A 25,896-nucleotide genomic window follows, 5' to 3' on the forward strand; every position below is an offset into this window, starting at 1 on the left:
AACCCACAATACTGGGTATCAGCTGCCTCATTAACAATCTCACTTTGAAGATCAATTTTAACCTTCAGGGTAAATCAAAGCTTTTAAGATCATCTTTCCATACATTTGAATTTACACCTGTGAATATGCAGGTAGGCAAGATTAGGGCAGGTTTTTTTCCACAGAAGCTGCTGCTGATATATAAAGTAGATACAGAAGTGTGCATGTCTTCATATTAATCTACCTTAAATCACAGGGAGGATACTTATTCTTCTCACCTACTTCTTCAAGTTCCTGAATTCTAGCACTTATCTACAAAGGATATTCAAATGCAGCAGAGATGGAAGAATGCTGACACACAAAAAGCAAAGCTATTCACACACATCCTTTTACATACTGTTAAACCCAACTTACAATATGTTTACATGTGATATATGTCTGCATTTGGAATGCATAGTTCTTGCTTTCATAAGAGAGTAAGTGTTGAATGGACAACATATCAGGTAAACAGCTATTAAATTAAACAAAACTTAAATCTCTTTCATGCTGGTTAGAACTCGTGCAGATAAAAATATTCAAAATTTCAGATATTGAAAGACTTAAGCCACATGAAAAAACCTGAACTAAAACTCAAAAACCACACACCTCACCCAAAAGGAAACTTCACCAGGGTTTAAAGGTATCCTGAAGTATCTATTTAACTTAGTATTTTGAGTATCCTCTTTAAAAATCATAGTGAGAAATAGTACCAGATCCCACTGCAGACTATCAAGTTCCACCAGGCTTCATGCCAAACAGATGCAGCTTGAACAATACAAACTGATAGACAGATGTGTGTATCTTGTCAAAGCTCAAAAGTCAAAATGTGTCAAGGAATTGTTTTTAAAAACCTCTGGTACCAGTGAAAAAAAAAGGACATGCTGCTATATAGCTAGAGTTAGTAGAGAACTAGCAACAAAACCTGAGTCCTCCCATCCAAATGATGAAAATGATGATTAGACCCACAGAAATAAAACCTTTTGGCAACAGATGTGTCAGGACTACTTTCCCCTCATTTTTACTTGTTAGGTGAAAATCAAAAGGATATTAAACTTTGAGTTGATACACATCTAAATGGAGAGACAGCAAAGAAGGAAGCAAAAGCTAGAACTATCTGGTCAACAAATTAATTTGTGTATTGAGCCACCACAAAACACTGGATACTTCACATTCAGGGCTTTTCCTACTTCAAAAGCTACAATGGGAAGAAAATACAGCAAAGACAGGTTACCTGACTCAGCCAACCACAGGTTCTACAATAGGCAGAGCTGCAATTATGCCCTCTATTAGGGCTCCACATGGGAATGTAAAGATAAACATCATTACTGCTGTAGAATTAGAAGGAAGTAAATGACATAGAAAGAACGATGCACGGAAAGGAAAGCAATTGAGAACAGTGCTAACAGCAGATGAGGTAGAGGAAGATACTGGCTCGAACAAGGATTGGTGCTGATGGAAATAAGCTCTCAAACCTGAACACTTGATGTCTGCAAAGGTACTAATCTCTTGCATGTGTATGGATATATACATCCATGTAAACATTTTCTTCTCACAAAGCTAATGTTGATGCAAACGCATTAAAGAGTAGCCTGAGATTGCTTCTGCCAACTGATAAAATGCTTTCATCAGCCAGATCAGTGGATCTTAAAATAACAAGTCACTTTCTCTAAAACTATAAGCAATTACATAGAAAATGCAGCACCCAGCTTCAAAACACTTCAAGGAACTAACGCTATCCCTCTGGAATAGGCTTAAGCACTTTCACACACAGTTCCCAGAAGCAGCATTTGGCTCATGCAATGATGAATCGGCCTTACGATTTTAAATAAATCACCCTTTAAAATAAACCACCCATGCCTTTGTTATGGCAAGTGCTCCACAAGTCTTGTATAGCTCCAGAAGCCGAACGTGAACTTTGCTGACTTAGGTTAACCTGTTATCTGAGAATCCTCTAAACAGTGTTAAGCACAGCCAGGTGCTTGGTTAGACAAATACTTCTCCAGTTTATGAAATTGTGTAACGGGCAAGATTTAACAAAGAATTGTTCCAAGTTAAATAATTCCTCAAAGGGAATGAGGAGCCCATTAAAAACCCCACATCAGAGAAGAAAGTGCCCAAGTTTGTTTGTTTTATGTTTTCTAAATACAGTGGTTCATACTAATGGCAAAATATATTTTTATGAAGTTGTATGGGGAGTTGTATGAAGTAAGTCATGAGGAGTTTTGTCATGTTGGTCAGTAGGGCCAGGCTTTTATTCCTGTTCACAGCAAGCTAGAAGGGGATGTATCTGTTAAAGGACCAATGCACAACCTCAGAGATACTCCAAGGCAATAGACTACTTAAATGTAAACAGTCAAATGGATACAAGTGCAACTTGGGCTGGGAGGCAGACCAGAACCACCAACTAGCTTGCAGTTTTGATTCTTTGCCCAGAACATCATTTACTAAAAATAAACCCCAAATTCCCTTCTATCCTTTCAGACTGGGAAGGCAGTAAGACTGAACAGAGGAGTTATACAAATTTGGCAGGCCCAGATTTACAGGGCTCCTTTTGTAAAGTATGTGTTTGAAGAGATAAGAGAGAAGACGTGATGCTTGTTGGACACAGTCCAAATAACACAGCAGAAAGTGCAAAATACCCTTCAAAAATCCACACAAGTAATTTTTGTCAGAGAGTAGGAGAGTTTCAGTCATTCTGCTATCTGAATGAAAGTTCTCTGAGCTTGCCAGCACAGCCAGAAGACAAGTCTCAAGGACTTTGGTAGGGTTTGTTTTCCCTTTGTAGGAGGAAGAGGAAGTAGAAGAGAGCTTGCTTGAAGGAAAGACATGTTAGAAATACAAGTTCTGCCTCAGGTCTCATCCTTAGTTTATTCCACTTTCTGTAGTGTTTATTATTTTACATGAACAGATTACCCATAATTTACACAAGACATACATATAACAAGGATCCTTAATAGAATGTCAGTATTGGCTTCAAAAAGAAAATAAATATTACTCTACTCATTCTATCATTTGAAATTTGCTCTAGCAGCTGCTCCTACTCCTATTAGTCAGAAATGGAAAGACCCTGAAGTCTGGCTGAGCTTGCACATCACTAATGGAAATGCATACTCTTCATATTAGCAGTGTTACTTTCTTACTCTCCAAGTCAAATACTACAGACACATTAGGATTTTTTTTTCCTAAATCTTCCAAAATCTCTAAGGTGACCAAAAACCACTCACTCAGCAGTGATACCTACACTTTGGATTTGCTCTAAGCCACAGAGCTCCGTGACACAGTGACCACGGGGAACGCCCTACTGCTGGCAGGGACATCTGCATGCAATGCCATGGTCACTGGGCATCCAGTATCAGAGAGAAGCAGCCTTTTGTTTCCTTCCAACTCAGCAGCCTGGAAAGATTGCCAGCTGCACTATTTTGGCCTCCGTACTCACTACAAGCTTAGGCTGTTACCCACAGAAGGCCACAAGTCAGGAAAATTAATTTTGACCAACAACGTCAGAGTTAAAGAAGGGGAAGGACAAGCAAAGACTTTCCTCAAAGGTAAAAGTACAGTCTACTGTCGTCATTATCGGCAGACCTCAAAGGCCATAGCATCAGCTGGTATCAGCTCTGTCTTCAGCAACCCTATGCTTCAGCTGAGTATCAAGCCTTTTACATTTACTTAAGGTATAGAAGTGGCAGTGAATACAGAGTTCTGTAAATCTTGCTTTTGAAAATATTATTCATCAACATATAATTCAAATGGTAATTAAGAAGAGTTCACGTGGCTGATGATACATTTAAATTACAGGTTTCCAGCATTTTTTTTAGTAAAGATGACTTCCTTTTTCACGTGCCGCTTTTTGAAAGTGCAAGTCCATCTCACAGATGTCTCACAGATCCGCTTGTCAATGTAACAAGACTTCTTTTCTATTATTATAACAAATGGTATAAGCCACACAGCATTCTGTTAAACTCAATATTGACACATCTGCTTACCACGTGTATTAGTAGCCATGTCAGCCACTTTCTGAAAGGCATCCAAAAAGGCAGCAGCTGCTACTACTGTAGTCCTGAAATGCATAAAGATAACAAAACATTAGCAGTGTCTCATTGCTGCCTATTTAATTCTTGCCAAAAACATTTGGGCTTATAAAGAATATCACTGTGAACTTGCAGAGACCACAAAAAAATATCCTCTTTTACATCTGAACTTAGCCTTTTCCCTCCTCCATTTCTTAATCCCTTCCTCGCTTTGTGTTAGTACTATGGACTTGGAGGCAGCCACGCTAATTCCGTGCTGTGAATTGCACAGGACAGGTGCTATTTCAAAAGAGCGCAGCCATCCCCCTTCTAGTTGATTTCCTCTGATGAACTAATATTAAGCAGTCAAACATGAAAAACAAATCTAACACACATTATATTGCACCCATTAGCGCACAAATTGCAGCCACTCCTATTTCCAGGGAACATGTGTATTTTAAGAATAAGCACACAAGACCTTTCTTTTATCTAGGATCCTGGTCAAACACTTTCCTGAATTTCTTATCTGAGGAGCTTAAGCATCCCTTGGAACAGAAAACAGCAACTTCTTGGAAATCAGACTGGTCTGGAATACACAAGCAAATGGAAAGGACGGAAAAGAAGAAAAAGAAATCTCCATTGCAAGTGAAAAAATAAAAAAAAACCCAACTCCCAAACAAACAAAATAAACTAAAAACCCTTCCTGATCTGGTGCTCTGCCTTCCCAAGAGGTACACCAGCAACCTCAAAGACTTCAGAATCCGAAGTGTCAACCCTGCTAGCCTCATCTGCCTCCAGGTCTGGCAAGCACACACAGACCATCAGCCTCTTCCAGTGGACAGCAAATGTGAGTTACAGTTTTCTAAACATGCTTGTTCTACATAAGCAGGCCCTGGAGCCCTAAACCCCTCCAGCAATACCAAATTTCTGATTGTGTTTAGTCTGGTTGACCCAATTTAAGTGAAAGTAGGCCAAGGCTCTACAGGTAAAGCACAACTATGCCCTCTCCACAATTACCTCATGATCCTGCTTCTGCACATCTTGTCTAACATTGTCTGATTTCCTCTCCTGATGGTTAACAGTCAGCCTCTCCAAGCAAAATCCTGAAGGAGGACCATCAACTTTGCTTTGTTTCAAGAGCTCCTTGCTACTCTCAAAACCCAGGAGAACTGCAGGAAAGCTGATCTTTGTCCAGAAAGATGACAGAACTGCTTAATTAGGTCAGATTTTATGCAAGTCTCACTCCAAATATGCTCACGATAGGGAGGACAGAACTGGCAGCGTAGTAAGTGGCCTACTAACCACACAAAAGATTTGAACACAAAGACCCCCAAGTTTGAGGACTAACCAAATACATAAGGACTCTCCACATGCCCAGAAGATTAGAGGGAGGGCAAATAAACTCCTGACAGCTAGGTAGCCATATCAAGCCCTGGAACCAGATAACCTTTTTCTGGGATATTTCTTAACGGTGTTTGTGTTCCTCATCTTCCAAACTTGTGGGTCATGCTGTTATTTGTGTACCATGTTGTTAATTATTAATTATATTGCTAATAACAAAGTTCCATTTCTCCAGTAACAAAAACCAGAAAGACTTGGCTCCAGCTCAGATGACATTTGCTGTCCTTTATCAAAGCACACAGAAATGAACAGAGGCAAAAGGCTCACATTTGCTAGAAATAAACAGCAAATCCTCGAACGTAGGCTTTCAAGCTGCCTGCTTGCATGTTCCTGTAGCTAGAAAAGCACTATGAATGCAACAGCACAGTACTAGGAAATAAACAAAACTATCCCTCATGCCTTTCCAGAAGGCCTGTGTTTGAAGACTACAGAGGGCTAGAAGTGTTGTCCGTTTCTTTTCTTTCTCTACTTCCCCTGCTTCTTCCACATTCACTCAACGTGACACGATTGTTGGAAAAACCACATGTAAGTGGGATATTTTAAGCAGTGTGTCAGAACAGCATATTCCAGCTGTTCAGGGCAAATGAGCTGCTTCAGGAACAGTTCATAAGGCAAGGCAGAACTGAAAAACAGACAGACAACAACCAAATCTGTTCCCACTGCTGCTGTAAAAAACACACTGATGCTCTGGAGAGTACAGTGGAGATTATAGTTCAAGGAGAGCTGTGAAGAAATGGAGCTTGGATTCTTATTAGCAGAAACAGATTTTACAAGTGAATGAATTTTAAAGATAGCAGAACTGGTCTGAGTGTAACACATATGGCACTTACTAAGTAATCCAGAATGCCATTAGGAAAGTACACTCCAGTGAAGTAAGTTTTAATAATCACTGATACATCATCCAGCACAGAAAATTGCCTTAATTTTTAAGGCAGAACAAAGTGCTGTTAAGACTACCAAGCACTCTACATATTTTGAGGCTGGTTCTAATGTAAACCTGATGTATTCTACACTAATAAAAAGGCTAACATAGTGCTAGCTCCAAATGTGTGTTCACTAAACAACAAACTATCATTCCAATTTTCCATTAGAAGCCATGAAATTTCGTTCATTTTATGTTTATTATGTACAGCCAGTGGTAGGTCATGTATTTTCCCAAACATGTTAAACAGCAGTAGTAGTGGTACGTGAAAAATTATATACAGGGGTGTTGACTATGAAATATGCACAGTTTTATTAGGATATGCTTAGAAACATTTATCCTGGCAGAAACTGCATTTAATCTTAATGTTTGCACATACAAGGAATTGTAGGGGATCTTCACTCTGTAAACTTACCGAAGCTGAGACTGCAGTTTCCCTGCTTTATTTATAAAATCTTCCCACACTGGGTAACTTCCCTGCAAGAAAAACAAAACACAATAATAATTATTAAATTTAACCATTCTGATTTTGATACTTCAGATCAAATGACACTAGAACTAAAGCAATAACTCAGACTTTACAAAATCCTAATCCATTAACACCAAAACATATTTTCCCAGTAAGTTCTCTCTCCTATCCTTATACACGAGTCCCAAACAGACACGACACGAACCGATTCTGAATCCAGATGAAATAGTAGATCCTCTGGGTAGGCTTTACAGATTTTCTGAATGGAAACACTAAGGAAAAAGAGAAATGTCAACTAAAGCAGAGAAAAATGCCTTACTTTGGATGGGTTCAGCAAACCTAAATCTATTACAAGTGGGATGCTAAGATTTTGCAATAACATGTACAGGGGAATGCTCACAAAACCAAAGGCAAGATCCTCGTGGTTGTTCTCTACAAATTGACTACCAGTACCAGGTTCTCATCCTCTTGGAAAAAAAATAAATTTAAAAGCCTTTACAATAAATACCTGAGTTGACCAAGAGACCACCTCAAACCGTTGTCTCAAGGTAACTGAGCAACTGGAGATGGAAAATGCACAGCCGCCATCAGACAACAAACTTTCCCTGTAACAGCCACCCTGTAACTACAAGATCTACTTCCAAAATAGTCCTGAATGACCTTGAAGCTGATGTCTGAATTGCAGCTGATAAGGCAGGGTGTCACTGAGCGTATGCAAAGTTTTTTAAAGGCTGAATCCTTCTTGATTTCAGGTTTCTTGTAAAGACTTTCCCCCCATTTTTTACAAATAATCTTAAAAGTAGAAGTTTTCATTTAGAATATGGACTGGTGTTCTTTCAAGTTCTGATATTGATTTTCCAAATGGTTAAATATATGCTAATTTTTAGGGTTAAAAAAAAAAAAACATCACTTTTAGATCAAAAAAGGTTAACTTGTTTTCTGCAGAGTGCACTTGCAGAGCAAGTGCACATTTTCTGTTAACAGCAAAAAAAGTGTGGTAGAAAGCAAGCTCAAAAATTTCCCTTTGACTGGGGTCTACAGAGTAAAATAACATATCCCTGCTTCCTTTAATAAAGGTATAAGACTTGCTGTTACCAGAGCAACGACACAATAAAATCCAGATAAGGCAGATCCTCAAGGCTAACATTACCCAAGCTCTGACTGGAAGAGGTTGCAAGCAAGTGCACTTGCTTGTAGCAAACTCAATCCACTCTGATAAACTGGTCTGCTTTTTGTAAGTAAACAGAATTCATTGTCCATGCTGCTGTGACAGATTGCATCTTGTCTGGGGCAAAGACAGTCCCTTCTCAAAAAGCTGACTGACAAATTCCAGCTCCCTGGTACACCCTAACAAGGCAGCTCCCAGACCTTCACTGAGAAGCCTACTGGTACTCTACATTTTTTTTTTAGCAAAGCTTATGGGTTTTTTTTCTAAAAGGAAAAAGAAAAAAGGAATGAGAAATAAAACCACACAATGTAAAACAGGTGCTCATAAAACCTCATTATACCTACACACAACAGAGCCAGTGGGAAATGCAGAAGGGAGAAGAGAAAATAGCAGTTATCTGGGTGGTGAGACCTAGAATAAAAAGTACATTGTGCTATGCAAAAACTGTCAGACACTTAGAAGAAAGAAAAAAAGAAACCTATCAATTATTTGAAAGAGGGAAAAAAAATGATATTTCCTTAAACCTATTAGTCTTACTGAAATTCCCTACTCTGAACCCCATCTCTCAGTGTTTGTCTTCATGACATATATGCATTATGCATGTGTATTCCAGGAGCCCTGAAAGCCCTGACAATTAACAGCAGGGCCTAAGGCTTTACTGGATTCTCAAGCAAAACGCAAGCCGGCAAGCAGAGGATACCAAAGCAGCCTGATTATGTTTCCATCTCGGCAGTGTATTATCCAGCTAAATGTGCCTGATGGCATGCAGGAGATTGACACCAGTCTTGTGTTGAGCCTCTTCAGAGGGAAGCTTAAGAGACTCCTATCAAAACACAGCTCAGAAAAAAAAACAACCCACACTTTTTTTCTTGTGGCCACCTTGGCCACAAAACAAATAAAACTGGAATAGTCACCACGCATTTCTACAACTATTTATATTTTGTCTTTAAAAATGCCGTTCTTTTCAAGCCAAGTCTACTTAAATAAGCTGTGACTGCTCACTTATAGTTTGCTATATTGGTTTGGTTGAAATCAGTGCAATCTCTTAACCTGAGCATTCCACACTGGCCAAGAGCACCAATCTTATTTCAAAGAGTAGAAAAATGCATCGTTTTTTAAAAACATGCCCCTGAATTAATAACTTGGGTGGTGGGTTGTATTGAGTTTTGGGTGTTTTGGCTTTTTTCCAACAGTCAAATAAAACCTTTCAGCAGTTTTGCACACCAGTGACATGAATTCCTGCATTATCTGCTCAGCTAGCAGTATATTGATCTGTTTTCTGCAACTCTGAATTCTCTCTAATAAACTCAGCTGAAAATTAAGAAGAGTTTATTTTATTTGTATTCCAGTAGAATTTGCTTTCACATTTCTCTGCTGGAGCCACATCCACTAGCTCATCTTTATCTCAATAACACACAACTCAAGTTTTGCATATAAACTGTCATCCCTTGGAGCTTTACAAACAAAAGCAAAAAAAACCCCACAAAACCCCAAAATACTTCTACCACCACACCCCTTCTGAAACAAAAATCCCCTTGATTCTGACCTACAGCAGAACACAATTCTTACTGCTTCACAGGACTTTTTAACTGGGGTTTTAGCCCATCTCCAGCACCTAGGAAGCAAGGAAGCCATGTAGTGATGCCCCTGGGGACAAACCAAGGCGATGACAGGAATAAAACTAGTGCCATGAATACTGCTACAGTACCCTGAGAAGCAGCTCCTTCTCCAAGACCCTGTCACATGCCACCTCAAGCACAGCAGCCCTGCTATCACTCCATGTCTCACCTCCACATTTACAATAATACTTCTTGCTTTTGTCAAAGCAGCCATTAAGAGAAATGTTAACAGTAGTGGAAACCACACACTAAGAGAGCCATAAACCTTCATCCTTGATTTGACACATATTCCTTTCTCAATTTAAACACAAAAAAACCTCAGCAGGTGGAGTTTGACATCTTTGTGTACGAAGTGCTTTTGCAATGTAAAGCCTCTTTTAAAGAGTAATAACACGATATTTTAAAGTGTTGTCTCTCCCAGAGCTTCCTCTGCTCCTTCTGCAGTTTCCAATTTCAATCAGCTGATAAAAGAAATCAATTTCTCCCCCCTTCAAATGTCAGGGTTGCTCAGGCCTCTGGTGTTATCCATGAAAGCAGCAGACCAGCTCCACTCAGAGAAGAGCCACTACAGGAATCTGGGTTAAAAATCCTCTTTCTAGCTCCTCATGGGTTAAAACAGAAAACGTTACAGTCGGGTTGGTTTAAAAAAAAAAAATCATTAATGGTTTCATCCAAGCACTATTTCCTTCAAAATAACTTTGCGCCCAATGATTTCTTCATTGGATGAAGAAATTTGAGGTGTTTTCTGTTAAATGGGTGTTTCAGCATTACCAAACAGCACTCCATGGTGCCAGGTCCCTTCGAGCACCTCAGGCAGAGCCCTCGACTGCTCATCCATCCACCCACTCATTGAGGCATGTCACCAGTAAACTATACCCTACCCTATTTCTTAATTAGTCAGTTTATAGGCAATTAGTCACCTGATCCCAGGGCCCAGCTTGAGCTAATCTACATTGAACATAGGCAGGGAACCACCTTTTTGCCTCAGGACTAAAAAACAAAATGGTGCCTCGTGCCTGTCCTCCAAGTAGCCAGTCCTCAATTAGGGACATTAAACGACTTTCCTTCAGGCACAGGCACCACAACAAGTGTTTCGAAAGCACCAGGCTGAGCTGGCAAAGCACCTCAGACACCAACAGCCAGACTCAACAGTGCCCAGACAGACAGCATCCTCCATAGCCCCAGCTCCTGGTGATGGGAACTCCCTACCTGCCACTGGGGCTGGAAGGAGAGGGGAACAGTCTGCAGTGCAATCCCATCTGACATTCAGCCCATGGATGTGGACAGATGTTTTAATTTTTGTCTTGTCTTCCTCAACATTCACATCTATTTTTATTAGCAACATATTTCATCTTTCCCAGTTGAGTGTGGTTTGCTCATGACAGTAACTGGTAAGCGATTTCCTTGTCTGTCTCAACCATGACCTTTTTTTATTTTCTCCATTCTCCCACAGAGGACTGGAAGCGAGGGAGCAGCTGGGTGGCTGCATGGCAGCTGGCCAAGGTCAGCCCACCACACCAGAGATGAGCAGGCAGTGACACCCTGTAGCTTTGAAAAAGCCATTTAAGCCTTTCATGGGTGAAGAACTTTTTTCTGGTGAATGAGCACAGTCACCTTACACAAATACAACTCTACAAGAGACTATTGGAGTTTGTTTTTCCCTTCCTTTCAGGATGGAAATCCTGCAGTAAGAGTGAAAAGAGACCCAGATGAGAATCTCAATGATTTCTCAATAAAGGAAAGGCAGACTTGGAGTAAAGGATCATATTTACCGAAACTATTATTGATTAAATCTAACAGCAAGAATAGGAACACAGGCTGTTTTATTTATGTAAGATTACAACTTGGGTATCAGCAATTTTGACAATTTAAAACTGTTCTGTCACTCTTCTGCTCAGAAGTTCTTCTTTTTCCATAAAGAGAAAAGATACTTCCTTTAATAATTTATTTCCATGCACCCCAACTCCCACAGACAAGATGTATCACATCATCTGAAAACCCTTGACAGCATTCTTTTAAGTGCTTTCATTTATCAGAAAGGCTTTTCAGTCCTATTGTCAGCTTTTGCTGGGACACTGAGTACAAAGGCAGTAGAAACAGTCAGGTATCTTGTTCACAGATACAACAACCCAACCAAACTTTTGGAGCAGGAGGAAAGAGAGAGAGAGCTGCTCTACAGTGATGTAAATTCAGAATTTAATTTTAGCTGTTTCAGCTAGGAGAGAAAGGGACCAGGTGGGTAGTGCCTTGGTTTTATCTCAATGGAAAAGCTTTATGCCTTCCAGAGGAGCACTGAAGGGAAAAAATGGAAAAAAAAAAACCCACACTACACAGATTACATGAACTAGGACTTCTCCACCTGACTTGAGCTATGGAAAGCTAAAAAAAACTAAGTCCCAAACACACATCACTTATCAAGCTCCACAGTTTAGTAACACATCCAAAAGCCATACAGCTATCTTTGGAACAAAATCATAACTTTGCTCCTGAACATGTCCTCCTACCTCTCCAAAGTAAATTATGCTGAAAACAAAAGACTTCTTATCATTCTATCAGATATGAGAATCACAAGGCTTATTATGAATGCCTATTTTCTGTGGCATTCATTACATTACCTCCAAGTAGTAAAGAGACTTTATTGTGCTAGACACAAAACAAAGTCACAGATGTTACATACAAAGAATGGCCTGGATAAGCAAAGACTATTGCTTTTCCAGGGGTATGTCATAAGGCAAAAAACAGGAAAGTGTGGAGGGGAAGGGGACAGGAAAACCATAACAGCCTTAAAAAAAAAGTTCTGGCCACAGATGTCTCAACACACGGGAAGATGCAATGGTTGACAATCAGCTTCCCTTCTCAACTAACATCTGGCACTGGAAGTTTTTCCTCTTTTCTGAAAGAATCAATACTCAACTGGGGAAAAGGGCACTTGGCCAGGCACAACTGCAAGAGTTACAAAGTGCTACCAAACAGTAATACGTCTCTCTGTGTAATCCGCACATTTAGCCAAGTCCATGACTCATGAATAGGATTGCCTAGTCTTTTAATAAGCTACAAAAGCTCCTGCAACACACAGCTGAGCAGAAAGTGAACATCATCTTATACAGAGTTCGTAATTGCTTTTCTCCATCCAAAATATTCTGCTTGTTGGCTTTGCCTACAAAGCCTTTCACCCTTTCTAGAGTGAAAAATAAACAATTCAAGAGCCTGTCTCACAAAGGTATCTAAGCTGCATCCATTTCCCAATCCCTCACCAGAATAGGTTCAATCTTTCAAAAGACTGAAACATAAATTTTGCTGGCAAGAAAGATTTCACTCTTTATGAGGATGAAGACATCTTTCACTAGATGAGGTTGTTCTAAAGCCCTGTCCAAACTGAACATAAACACTTCAATAACGGAGCATCCACAACTTCTCTGGGCAATCTGTTCCACTGCCTCACTACCCTCACTGTAAACAAAAAAACCCAAAATAGTATTTTTTACATCCAATCTAAAACTACCCTATCTACCCCCTATTTCTTAACTTCAAAAGCAGAACTGAATCAACACATTTCCAATGCTGATTTCTAGAGGAATCCATAGACTGACGTTGTCCATCGGCTGTTTTACAGTCATACAGGACACAAAGCAATCAGTTTTACTTGCAGCAGAGAAGTTTCAGGTTGGGCAATCCATCCAACTATTAAAACCATTTAACAGGCAACTCTGAAAGGTCAGGGAGCTTCCTTTCACTGGGACTCTTCAAGGAAGAGTAGCACATTTATACAGAGGTTTTCTAGGAAAGCATAATACTCCCGTAAGGCAAGGAAATGGACTACTTGACTGCAAAGTCCCTTTTGTCTTTCTAAGCTCAAAGTATTATCATGCCCAGGGGAAGTTCCAGCTTAGCTCTACCAGCAAAAAGGACTAAACTCATGCAGAACGCTTGCCAGGCCAGGAATGAAAAGTCATGAACAGCAAAACACAAGACACGAACTTCACAAGATTTCACAGCAAGAGCTGAACACACACATTACTAGATAGAGGACGAGACGGGTACAAACTCAGGGTTTGAGAGATTAAGTGAAAGTAAAAGCATGTCAAAGATCAGATTAAGATATAATTTAACCTTTAACTATTGTTCAGGAAAGAAGGCAGGATTAATTAAAATCAAAGTCATGTATCCATACATCTATTTCCATTATTTCTGCCACTTGTTTAGGAAACATCAGGACTAGAAACAAGTTTCCCTCTGCACGTACAGTATAAATAGGCATGCCAAGCTTTGCTTTCACAAGGTAATACATTATCACAACATTGCAAATTATGCAGCAAAATAGTACTGAAGACAGCTCATGCTATTAAAAAGAAATGTCAACTAGATATTTCTTCTACGCATCACAGAACCACTTGTTTAGTATTTTCAAAACTGTTTGGTTTTCAGTCTAAACAAAGCATTAGGACATTGAGAAAAGCAGACAATGGCATGATATCTTGAGAAAGTCAAGAATAAAATCCAATCAGGAAAGTCCAGAAAAGGCTAAATTGCCCCACTAGGGAAAAACCCACATAGCTATCAGTTGTCTCTGCATTCCTAAAGCACCTGAAGAACTCCAAATAATGCCTGGTTCCCCAAGCACTGAAATGCAGCACTTCTTAGCAAGAACACAAGTATTCATTAGATCTCACTAACCATTTAGAAGAGGAGGGAACCTAAGTCTGCTACCATTCTGCTGTTAAGAGTTCCACAGTCTTTAATTTGTATTATAATCAAGCCTGCACTGTGCTAGCCCATATTTAGACATCCCCAGTGGAGGACACCAGTTGCCTCATGGTTTTGACTTCAACTTCTAGAACATCAGGGCCCTCTGAGCATCTCCCTTGGTTGCTGCATGGCATCTCGGCTTACAATCCAATTCACGGTCCTCCTTGTTGCATCAGTAAGGAACCACAGCAAATCTGTGCTGTCCACAGACCAGTTTCATAGCTTCTAAGATGAAGAAACACAGCTCCAAAGCAGCTACTTCATGGTTTAAATCTATGATTGGGTAATTAGCAAACAAAAGTTATACTGTGAGAAAACAGATCATGCATAAACACCATCTATCCCTCTCTAAACACAGGAAGCTATTCACAAGAGGGAGGCGGGGGGGAAAAAAAGCAACTAGCCACAGTTTCTAGAGACCTTTTATCCCATGCTACATGAAAAAAGATAGACCTGAAGTAGTCTTCCAGAGGAGGCATTTAGTTCCACATTCTTCCCTGCAGGTCTAAACAAGTTTGCAAGCCTGAGCAGCAGATTTCTCCTCCGAGACTCATCAATATTGCCTTTCATCCACTCAATCATTAAGTGGCCACTCTGCATACTTGGCAGCTATTTTCTAAACCCACAATATTTCAGCTGCATCAAAATGAAGATAATTAAAACATCAGGAGGCAGTCATTCAAGTTAATGCCTAAACAGGACAATCTCAAGTCAACAGCCCTGTGTTGGTAATGCCACCAATACCACTGGTGTCTCATCACTTCTACTCAAGAAAGGAGAAACTCTAATTTCTGAGTGTTCACTCAACACAATCTCCATCACTCAAGCATTCAAAACACTCTCCAGGACCCAACAAGTGGCAGTACCTATAGCCTAAGTACTGACAAGCTTCTGGGTTCACCACAGAGATACCTCACTGGAGAAAAGGCAGCAGTTAGGAAGCAGTATTTTTAATGCTTTAAGAACTTTGGCTCTTGACAGACAGTAAAATGCAACATCTGTCACAGGCTATTTTCACTCCATTTCACTCATGAGAAATAGTAATTTTCAAGCTGCAAGTCAGACACTCTGCTCACGGACAATAAGCATCCATGAGATTTGCTCATGGATAATTTTATCAGGAGGCAACTCATCACAAATAAAGCTTTATTAACAAAAAAATCCCCAATCAAACCACTACACAAAGGGCTTCAGAGACACTATAAAGTACACATGAGTTCTGTGGCAAAGAAAATAAAATCTCATCCTTGGGTGAGAAGCATAGTGGTAGTTTCAATGGAAGACACAAATGGGTACAAATCTGAATCTTTTTGTACCATGAATCGAAATTATCTAGTTACACACTCACAGATAGCATTGCACACGCTAACACAAGTTCATTCCTGCAGGTATTATATTTTAAATTATCCCAAGTGATTTCTTTAATAATGTTTCTACTCCTGATAGAGTCCTAGAATTAAAATGAACTACAAAACAGTGGTGGTTGTTGCCCAGAAGAGTGAAAAATACCAAACTCATACAAAGCCTCACATGACAGATGGCCAAATTTTTCATGATCTACTAGCTTGTGGTAAAGATGATCCAGTCAACCTTCTCCACTGAGAAACTGAAATATCTGTAAATTCTATCACAGAAGAGGAGTTCAAGACACTTGTGTTAAAGAGTTGATCGGTCATATACAGATGTCATCTCTTCTGCCAGCAAACACTGGGTTATCACAGGGTGGGGACAGCATTAAGTCTTAAGCAGTAACAGCAGAGCAGTGCACATGTGTGGATAGACATTATATTAGGAGCTTAAAAACCATCCCCTCATTGACTCGATGCTCTAGATGCACTCAATTCCTTCTTGTCCTAGGGGAAAAGGCAAGTCACTGAAGCTATAGCCACAGCTTCCCTTTTTGTAAAATAGGAGCCATTCTTTGGAGCTAAGTCACACACAGACTACTCAGAAGATGAAAGCTGCTATAGTCTTAACCACAAAGCTACCAGACATTTTGTCTCCCATCCTTCCAAGCATCTCAGCACCCAAGCTATCTCACAGCCCAGCAGGAAGAAGGCAATCAACATTCTTAAAGGTCAGCATGGATGCCAGTGAACAAGACAGTGCTCAGCACCTTCCACTGTCAAGGAAGACATAATTTTGAAATTGAAAACGTACACTTAAAAGAGGGAAATGCATTTCTGTATGCAGCATAAAGAGCCTACTCTAAAGAGTACTAGTGCAAACCCCTCTGTATCTATCTTTGTGTGCTCTGAAGTAAACCAAAAAAACCCTTTCTAGACACAGTTCCTGCTCTGCTCTCTGCCATGTTATGCTTGCTGCTTATCTTCAAGGCCACACTCTGAGTAGACCATGAACCTTAAAAATGTTTTTCAGAAGCTGAAAACACACAGGCTGTTAAGCAGAAGATGCTATTTACAGAGTCACAGGAATACTCCATCAACTGTAGCAACTTTCATACTCTGAAAAAAAAAACCAGCAAAAAAATGTGGTTTTTTAGATATTTTAATAAAATATTTTGATACAGCTCATACACACTCAGAACTGAGCAAAGAAGCGGCAAACTCTTCCAAATACCACCCTACCACCCTCTGTTAGGCATTAACCAGCATCAAACCTGTAATTACATAGACTTCTTGTCCTCCAACATTTGTTCAGTCAATTTTGTTTCATGCAGCGCTGCACAACTCCTTCCACACTTACAACCTCACAAACCCTATTTATGCAGCTCTTGGCATCCTGCCAGATCCAAAGGCAGTTTAAAAGGCATTAAAAATCTTTGCCCTGGTTGTGCCACGAAATAAGCCAGCCTTGTACACGCTTCTGTAGTGAATGTTCAGCAGTTGTATAAATTGTTAACAGTCATGTAGAAAGAGTATTTTGATCAAGAAAGAATGCATCTCTAAAATACACATTACTTGTGAGTAAGCATATTCCCAGCCCTAGCCTGTTGCTTGAACCCCAGTATCTAAGCAGGCCTGCAGTGGCTCTTTCCCTGAACTATCATTCAGTCTTCACTGCAGACCACTTCAGATGTTTACAGAAAGATACTGCAGCTGCTTAGAAAAGGCAAGGAATTTCAGTGTATGCAAGCCAACCATCTGGGCAAGCAGGTCGGGAGGCAGCAGGCGTAAGAAATCAGTGCAGCCAGCTAAATCCAAAGTGCCTCGGTGCTAAAATCTTAAATGAAAAAAAAAGTGGAAATGAACTCATTTCATGCTTTTTAGGGAAGTGGAAGAATGTCAACCTGCTATGTTTGGAACAGAACAATTGCCTTAAAGACTGTCATGCAAGGGACAGGGATGACTGATGCCTTTTCCTCTCTAAGTCTTTACCTGTCTGTTGCAGATAAAGTACTTGGTTTTCCTCTCAACAGTTATCATCCTTAGCAGATGGATTGAAACTAGACCTTAAAAATCATTGAACTGAACATTCCTAATCTCCACAGAGATCCCAAGCTTCAAATGAAGCACAGCTGCAGAAGAGCTGTCATATTACAACATGTCAGGGTGAAACAAATTTGCCCGGATTCTCCAATACATATGGGCTGTCCCTTGGATTAACACAAATGCAGAGGACCTGCAGCTGCACTTGCCACACTGTCTCAGCATTTCTTTTTGTTCCATCAAATGTTTAATTTTCTATTCAGTTTATATTACCTGTGAGAACAGCACAAGGCCAAGCAAATCAGGCCCATTAATAAACTGCTCTTAATCCTTGATATGGCCACCCCCCAGCTCCATCTTCTAAAAAAAGCAAGATTAAAATGCTGCTTCTCAACAGCCACTTCCCAACAGGAGATAAGAGGCCGTAAAAACAGAAGTGTTTCTCATGCCCACATGTTCGTGTCTTCTGCTTTGACGAAGAGGTCTGCATGGCTGAAGGCAAAGGTGCACCTCTGTCTCATCCAAGAGTTCCAGCAGCAGCAATAGAGTGAAGGGAAGGGTTCGCCTCCTTTACAGTATTAAAAGCTACTGCCCAAAGGAAAAGGTTGATTTTATTGAGTTTTCAGCTAAATATCTATAAATAGAAATTCTTTTATGTGTACATGCCCTAAGATTTTCTAAGATTTCACTCCTCCTTTGGGACCATTGCTTTTGTTCACCAACATCTGCAGTTCCTCTTATACTTGGACATCCCTCACACGCACAGAGATGAGTGAGAACAGTTGATAATCTGCCACCTATTCATAAAGATTTAGTAAATCCACCCACTTGGTATAAACAGAGTCACAGGCAACCTGTATTCATCCAACTGTCCATTACTCATCTTCCCCCACCATTCCCACCCCAAGGCTGTCAGGTGCCATACACATGCAGCAAAGCCCATGCCATGCCAAAACACACACTGGCAGAAGAGGCAAGACTATGAACATGCAAAAAGCAAAAGACCCAGCATCAAGCAAGATATGAACTACAAACACTGCCAATCTCAATGCTTTGAGAGATGTTTTCATGTTTTCCTTTTGCCTTCAAGATAGCAGAGAACAATGCAATTAAAAGGAACATAAAAATCAAGGCTCAGAAGGAAAAGCAACAGTAAGGAGCATGTACTGTGCATGAAAGGACAAGATCTTTGGAAATTAATCTGCAACAGGCCCTCCCCAAAATTATCTGCACTGATTTGCTTTGTGCTACCAGAAATACTGAAATTAACAGCATTTTACAGCACCTCATTTCTCAATTGCCAGCAATGAGTCACAAACTATTCACATCAAGTACTCCCTTCCCACAAGGAGCTACAGAAAGTCTGCCACGTTCAAAGAGAAATGCAAAACCATTCTCCCAAGGGGACACACACACACGTTTTATTTTCACTTTTATAAACTTTGATTGCTTTGAAAATGTCTGTGTAAGAGCATAATAGATTCTAAGTGCCACATACTCAGGGATGTATCCACTGGGGCTGTGACAATGGGTCAAAACTTAAGGGTGGGATAGGCAGACTTTTTCCCACCTTTATGACTCTTTAATCTGTAACCTTCAATCTCAAAGCATAGAAGCTTAATGGCCAAGTACAATTTCTATTGTGGACTTTCCACAAACAATCCTGTCACCATGTACACCACATGCCACTCAACAAATGTGACCCTTGTTTTGCATTTAAGACACAGACTTTCCTTGTCAGGGAAAATGAAGTTGCAGATGTACATTAGGGTGCTGGATAAATGGGATGCTTATTAACCATTAACCATTCTTATAATTTAACTCAATCAGATCGTTTCTCTAAATCACCTAGTTTTACGCCAAATTATTTTGGAGCTTGTTTTGTTAAGTGTTAACCACAAAATTAGTTTATGATAGAGAACGGTGAGAAATCTGGGATTTCTGGAGAAAACACTAAAGGCAGTTCAAGAAACCTCAGCCATCAAGAGATAATCTTGCTATCAAAAAACACAATGTAAGTCACAACAGCATATATTACCCTCATTATGTTTCAAAGTTAACACAGTATGGGGAGAAAAGGAAACAATCACATTGCTCAGGATTATAGTTCCAGTTTCTGTAACCTCGTTGAGATCAAGGAGAGCTCAAAATTAACAGCAGGTACACCTGAGCTAGTTCTGTGTGCTGTGAACAAAGAAATAAAAATCAGTCTACGCATACTGTATCTTCATCACCTCAGCTGCAGCACCCATCTGCATCCACTGGCAAGACTTCAGAGTCATTTTCATTTGCTGTTGATTAACCCTGCCATTTTTATAACAAAGTTTAAGGCAGAACAATACGTATGATAAAAAGAAGCTGCACATTACTTAGTTAAAAATGAGAAAGGTGGATGCTGCAGCAAACCCCTCAGTGCTGCAGGGCATGTGGGGCCTTGATCACAGCCTGCCATGAGAAATAGGCACAGAGAGTGCACTTGGGTATGCGTGGGCAGACCCCTACGCAGTATCTCCTGGATTCTGCCAGAAGCCTGCCCACGCAGACCTGACTACGTGAAACAGCACTTAAGATGCTAATTTTTACTTTACTACTAAAGGTATGATTAGTTGAAAGGCGCTGGTTAGCTGTCAAAAATAGCTACTTTTTCTTAGAAACTGTCACCATCCTTTGTGAACAATTCACAAAGAATGCCAGTGCATCTCATCAGCAGTACAGCATTAGTGGCATCAAACTGAACTACAGGTTAAAATTATTTGTTCTACTCATGCTAAATAAGGAGGAGGGGTTTTTTTTAAACCTTAACAACCACCATGCTGCTAAAGATCTGCTGTGATTCCTTCCAAACCTCCCCCCAACCAGTAATTGCCAGTTCACAAAACAGGTTCCACGACTATGGAGGATTAAGAAAAAAATATTCACACCTGTGCCCATCTCCATAAGCTCATGTCAACATGTTTCTGATGAGCAGCATTCCCATGCAACTAACAATGTGTAAAGGGGAAAAAAAATTAATTAAATCAATACTGCAAAGGCCCATTTGCTTAACAGCAAGAAAAATCAAACGCATTGCCTATGGAAAGAAGTGGAGAATAAACAAACTCGGTGTTCCTCTGTGCTGAAACCCAAAACCACACTTCATCTGGAACAGAACATCTCCTGCATGTTCTCTACACAGATCACTAGAATGATTTCAGGATTTCTGATAATTTCCTGCTTCTGGGGAGGGGGGTTGTTGTTAAAATGCAGTCATTATCAAAAAATACAAGGAGGCTGAGAGCCTGAGGAACACCACCGCCAGGACTGCAGCATTGTCTTGACAGATACACACACACACGCGTGCTCCCCCTCCTCTCTGCAATCTGCCTGCTCTCGACAAGCCATGCTTTTAATTAAATGTCTCCTAAGATCCGTTGAGAGGAAAGAGCATACAAATCCTTGTCAAAAAAAAAAACTTCTAGCACAAACAGCTTCCCAACTCCCCTCCAAAAAAAAAAAACCATCTGGAGCCATTCACCTCTGCCGGGCTCCCTCCTAGAGCAGACCTCATCCTCCTCCACCACTACTTGGCACCTCTTTCTCCTGCAACCCTTCCTGCTCATCAGGCCTGCACCGATTACAATACCCAAAGAAATCTCATGTCCCTATCTGGCAGTGTGGCTCAGTGTGCACAGTCCTTGCCTTATAAATTACAGGGGCCCTTCCATTATCCGACACGTCCCTCAACGTTTCCTGACAACTGCATCCTCCTAGCCAGCCCTGGGAGGAAGACAAGCTGCCCTTGTCCAGGGGAACACTGCAGTATTCTGCAGTACAGCCGTGCGCCGGAGGCAGGGAGCCTCCAGCCCCGGGGTTTGGGGGAGGCATGACTGGCAGAACACAGCAACGCTTTCACACTATTTATTTCCACGCGCGAAGGGCTAAAGACATTTGCTCATCCAAAGAAAACCCTGCAGAAGTGCCCTTGGCTGCCAAGGATAGATGGGAAGCACCTCCCTCAAAAGGACCCTTTGGCAGAAGGGGTCGGCACAGCCCCGAGGTTTCTTGCGGCTGGCAGGGAGGAAAGCCCCGGCAACTTGAGACCTTTGCGTTCATCCACAGAAAGATGCAAATACCACATCCGGCAGCATATACAGAGTTAAAATAATACCACATAAGCGACTGAGCAGCAATTTTAATCCAGACACACATCAACTTTTGAGCATCTCCAGGCTGAGATTTTTCTCTCCGTCGCGCCCATCAGCTTGGCACAGAAATCCCTACACTGCCCTTTCCAGCCCCACCCCACGGCTGACAAGCACCGTGCCGCTCTCCACAGGATGCTCCTGCTCGCTGTATTTCTGCTGCAAGTGATCTGACAGCCCCCTCCTCCCCAAAATCATAGGTGGAGGAGGAAAAAAAAAAAAAAAAGGATGTATTATTAAAAGAGCCAGGTTTAGAAAACGCTGACCCCGGTACAAGGCAACAGCTTGCGTATTTGAGCGGGAGAGAGAGAAAAAAGAGGAACGGTGCGAGAGAGGCGGTATCCTGCAGGCAACTCGCAAGCCCCAAACCACGGAGGTGAAGCGTTTGAGAGGGACCCCTTCTGCCAGCTTCCACCGGCGAGGAACACGGACCGGCGTACGGGGCAGCGTCCCCGCAGCAGCAGCAGCCCAGGGCCGGAGTGGACTGGGAGGTCACGCTGCCTCCGATGCGGCTGCATCTCACAGTGCCAAGTTCTGCCAGGACAGGTGGGGAGAGGTTCCTCCTCACCTGGACACCCCCAGAGCCCTCAGTCTCTTACCTTCATGTCGCTGATGATGGTCTGGAAGAGCCCTCCGAGCGCACTACATTCCTTCTCTATCACAGCCTCCATCTTCCCCGCTCGAGCACACTGGAGGAGGCAGAAACTGCTGCTGTTTCACTACTCAGCTAAAATCTGACAACCCAGGTACCCACCTCACGGAGAAAAAAATAAAAGAGGGGGGAAAGACAAGCCGAGGTAGGCAGCGAGGGTTAAAAAACCACCCCAATAAACCACAAAGCACACACGCCCGGACCCCTATCTGCCTACACCTCGGAAAACTTTAAAAGATGGGGAAAAAAAGCCAACGCAGCGCTACCGGCGCCGCTCCCCTAGAGCCGCCTCGCCGCCTCGCCGAGGAGCGCCCGGGCGCCCGGAGCCCAGCGGGCACTACCCTCCCACCCGCGGGCCGACACCGCGTCCATCGCCGCGCATAACGGCCCGAGCCCGGCGCTGGCGGCGGACTCGACCCCGACCCCGGCACGCTGCAGGCAGCGGTAGCCCGCCTGCTTCACGGCGCTGGGCGGAGGCGCACCCACAAAAAAAAACAAGGGGAAAAAATATACAGATCTCTATAAAAAGAAATGAGATGGCGCGCTGCGCAGCCCACGGGGTCTCTGCCGCCCCAACGGAGCGGGCAGGAGCTCAAGCACCCCAGCCGCTGCCTGCGCTCCCCGGGAAAAGCCCTGCCCGCCCGCCTGCCGCTCCCCCGGCGGCGGCGCCCGCCCCCGCCCGCTGCCCGCCCCGCGCCGCCCCGCGCCGCGCGCCCCGCCCCTCCCCGCTCCGCGCGTCACCGCCGCGGCCACTGACGGGCGCCGCCGATTGGCCCCGCTGCCGGCGCGCGCTGCCGGGGCGCGAGCGGCGCCTCCCGCGGAGAAGCGGGAAGCGCGCGCCGAGGCCTGTGCCCGGGCGAGCAGCGCCCCGACCCTCGGAGCCAGCGCCGCCCTGCGTGGGGAACACCCGCACAAACGCCCGGTGACATTGAGAGGGATGGCCAGCTTTTGGCTGTTTGTGATGGAAAACATCAGCTTCCGCTCGCTGGTTTAGAACACTTCAGCTGAAAGCCCTCAGGCAAGTTGCAAGTGAAGGGAAGATGCAGCCCTGGTGCAGCACAGCCGGCAGCAGCTGTGGGCATGGCTGTTGTGAGGCTGACAATTCATCCCATCCTGCAAAGGAAAGACAGTATTTCACATAAAATGTGTTCATACATCCTCATCAGAAAGCTCAGGCAGTGTGGCTTGGATGAGTGGACAGTGAGGTGGATCAAGAGTTGGCTGAATGACAGAGCCCAGAGGGTGGTGATCAATGGCACAGAGTCGAGTTGGAGGCCTGTGGCCAGTGGAGTTCCACAGGGATGGGTTCTGGGGCCAGTCTTGTTCAACGTCTTCATCAATGACCTGGATGAGGGGACAGCGTGTACCCTCAGCAAGTTCCCTGATGACACCAAACTGGGAGGACTGGCTGATTCCCCAGAAGGCTGTGCTACCATTCAGCGGGATCTCAACCTGCTTGAGAGCTGGGCAGAGAGGAACCTCATGAGGTTCAACAAGGACAAGTGCAGAGTCCTGCATCTGGGAGGGAACAACCCCATGCACCAGTACAGGCTGGGGGTCGAACTGCTGAAGAGCAGCTCTGCAGAGAGACACCCAGGAGTGCTGGTTGATAATAAACTGCCCATGAGCCAGCAATGTGCCCTCATGGCCAAGAAGGCCAATGGCATCCTGGGATGCATCAAGAAGAGTGTGGCCAGCAGGTCGAGGGAAGTTCTTCTCCCTCTCTACTCTGCCCTGGTGAGGCCTCATCTGGATTCCTGTGTCTAGTCTGGAGAAGACTGACGAGGGGATCTCATTAATATTTACAAGTATATAAATGGTGGATGTCAAGAGGTTGGGACATCCCTTTTTTCTGTTGTATCCAGTGGCAGGACAAGGGGTAATGGGATGAAGCTGGAACACAAAAAGTTTCACGGAAACATAAGGAAAAAATGATTTCCTGTTCAGGTGAGGGAGCCCTGGCACAGGCTGCCAAGGGAGGGTGTGGAGGTTCCTTCTCTGGAAGTTTTCAAACCCTGCCTGGACGCATTCCTGTGTGACCTGATTGCTGTGCTTGAGCAGGGGGGCTGAACTAGATGATCTCTAAACGTCCCTTACAACCCCTACCATTCTGTGATTCCATGATTCTTAAAAACATAATTCTATTTTTGCTGTCACTGTGCAAAATTTTGCAAAACATCCTGGTCAAAATTATTTATACTCACATCCCACAAAGTGATGTGTGTGCTCAGCATAAACGACATGAGCTGAGGGTCCCCGAGGCTCTGTTGCACTGAAACTAAGCAGTGCTCATGTGTTTCAAGCTGCTGAGGTCTAAAGATCCCATTGCTGCTCAGCCCAGGAGAGCTGTGCTCCTGGGGACACAGGCTGCATCGCTATGTGATTTGGTGGAAACCAGGTGGAGAACCAGCAAAATGTAAGTATGGAGGAAGAAGCCTTAGACCTTGGAGTTTGGGGTTTGAGGTATTTCTTCATGATTACTTACAAATACAGGTATGTGCAAAACCATAGCTGAGAGGGGAGTTGAGAAATTCAAACTTATCCTACAAACAAGCTTGAGTGTGTGCACCATTGTGTGTTGCTTCATTTCAGCCAGCATCTGTGTAACTCTGCATGGCCGATAACCTGCTCCATATTAACTTAGCACTGAGGAAAGGGGCTGGAGAGGCCCTGCCTTCAGTGGGACCTCACAGGCTGCTGCTGCAATTTCCCCTCTGCTTTTCCCCACTTCACTGCAGAAAGGAAACATCCCAGCCAGGTCTGACTGAGCAGTTCATTTTGTGGCTCTGTGCGACCCTTACTCCCACAGACGAGCTCAGCCAGTGTCTCCACTGGCCCACGAAAATAACACCTGCACATCACATGCAGAGCTGTCCCATAACCAGCGTGACAGCCTTCTCCTGGGACAGACACAGAGCCAGCAATTGGGCAGAGAAAGTTGGTTGGCCTACTTTGCTTTCTTCAGCTGCTCCATTTCTTGGGTGATCCTTGTTTTAGCACAGGCAGTATTTTGGCTAACCTCCTTTCTGGAATGAGATTTTCGATGCAAAAGGTTGGAGAGTGCACAATGCACATGGGACAGGAGGGAGAAAAATCTTCTGTAAAGAAAAGGCTATTGTTTAAGGACCGTGTTAGTGCTTTAGTTAATAAATCAGGGCTGTCTGCTCTGTAGCAAGCAACAAGTGTTCGTACAGTGATGAAACAGCACGTGGGTATACAATAGAAAAATGAAGTAAGCGTTTCAAGCCTTGATAAGTTATAACAAGTAAATTAGACATACAATGTAAGAGAATGGTTTTTCACCTTGCAAATTTGAAAGGATAA

At 42.8% G+C, this 25,896-nt stretch overlaps 1 protein-coding gene across 5 annotated transcripts in view; it reads right to left on the reverse strand.

Annotated features, from left to right (window-relative positions):
• The window catches only part of MTSS1 (MTSS I-BAR domain containing 1), a 126,526-nt gene extending 103,306 nt beyond the window's left edge, over window positions 1–23,220 (reverse strand). For all 5 annotated transcript variants that reach the window (XM_061995161.1, XM_061995163.1, XM_061995162.1 and 2 more), the window contains exons 1-3: window positions 22,520–23,220; window positions 6,764–6,825; window positions 4,002–4,075 (exon numbers count right to left, since the gene is read on the reverse strand). In XM_061995161.1, the coding sequence (XP_061851145.1) occupies window positions 4,002–4,075; window positions 6,764–6,825; window positions 22,520–22,591 (208 nt within the window). In that variant the 5' untranslated portion in view covers window positions 22,592–23,220. The remainder of the gene's footprint in view (window positions 1–4,001; window positions 4,076–6,763; window positions 6,826–22,519) is intronic.
• Between the last annotated feature and the right edge of the window lie 2,676 nt (window positions 23,221–25,896).

Source organism: Colius striatus, chromosome 4, assembly GCF_028858725.1.
Source record: "Colius striatus isolate bColStr4 chromosome 4, bColStr4.1.hap1, whole genome shotgun sequence".
Taxonomy (NCBI): domain Eukaryota; kingdom Metazoa; phylum Chordata; class Aves; order Coliiformes; family Coliidae; genus Colius; species Colius striatus.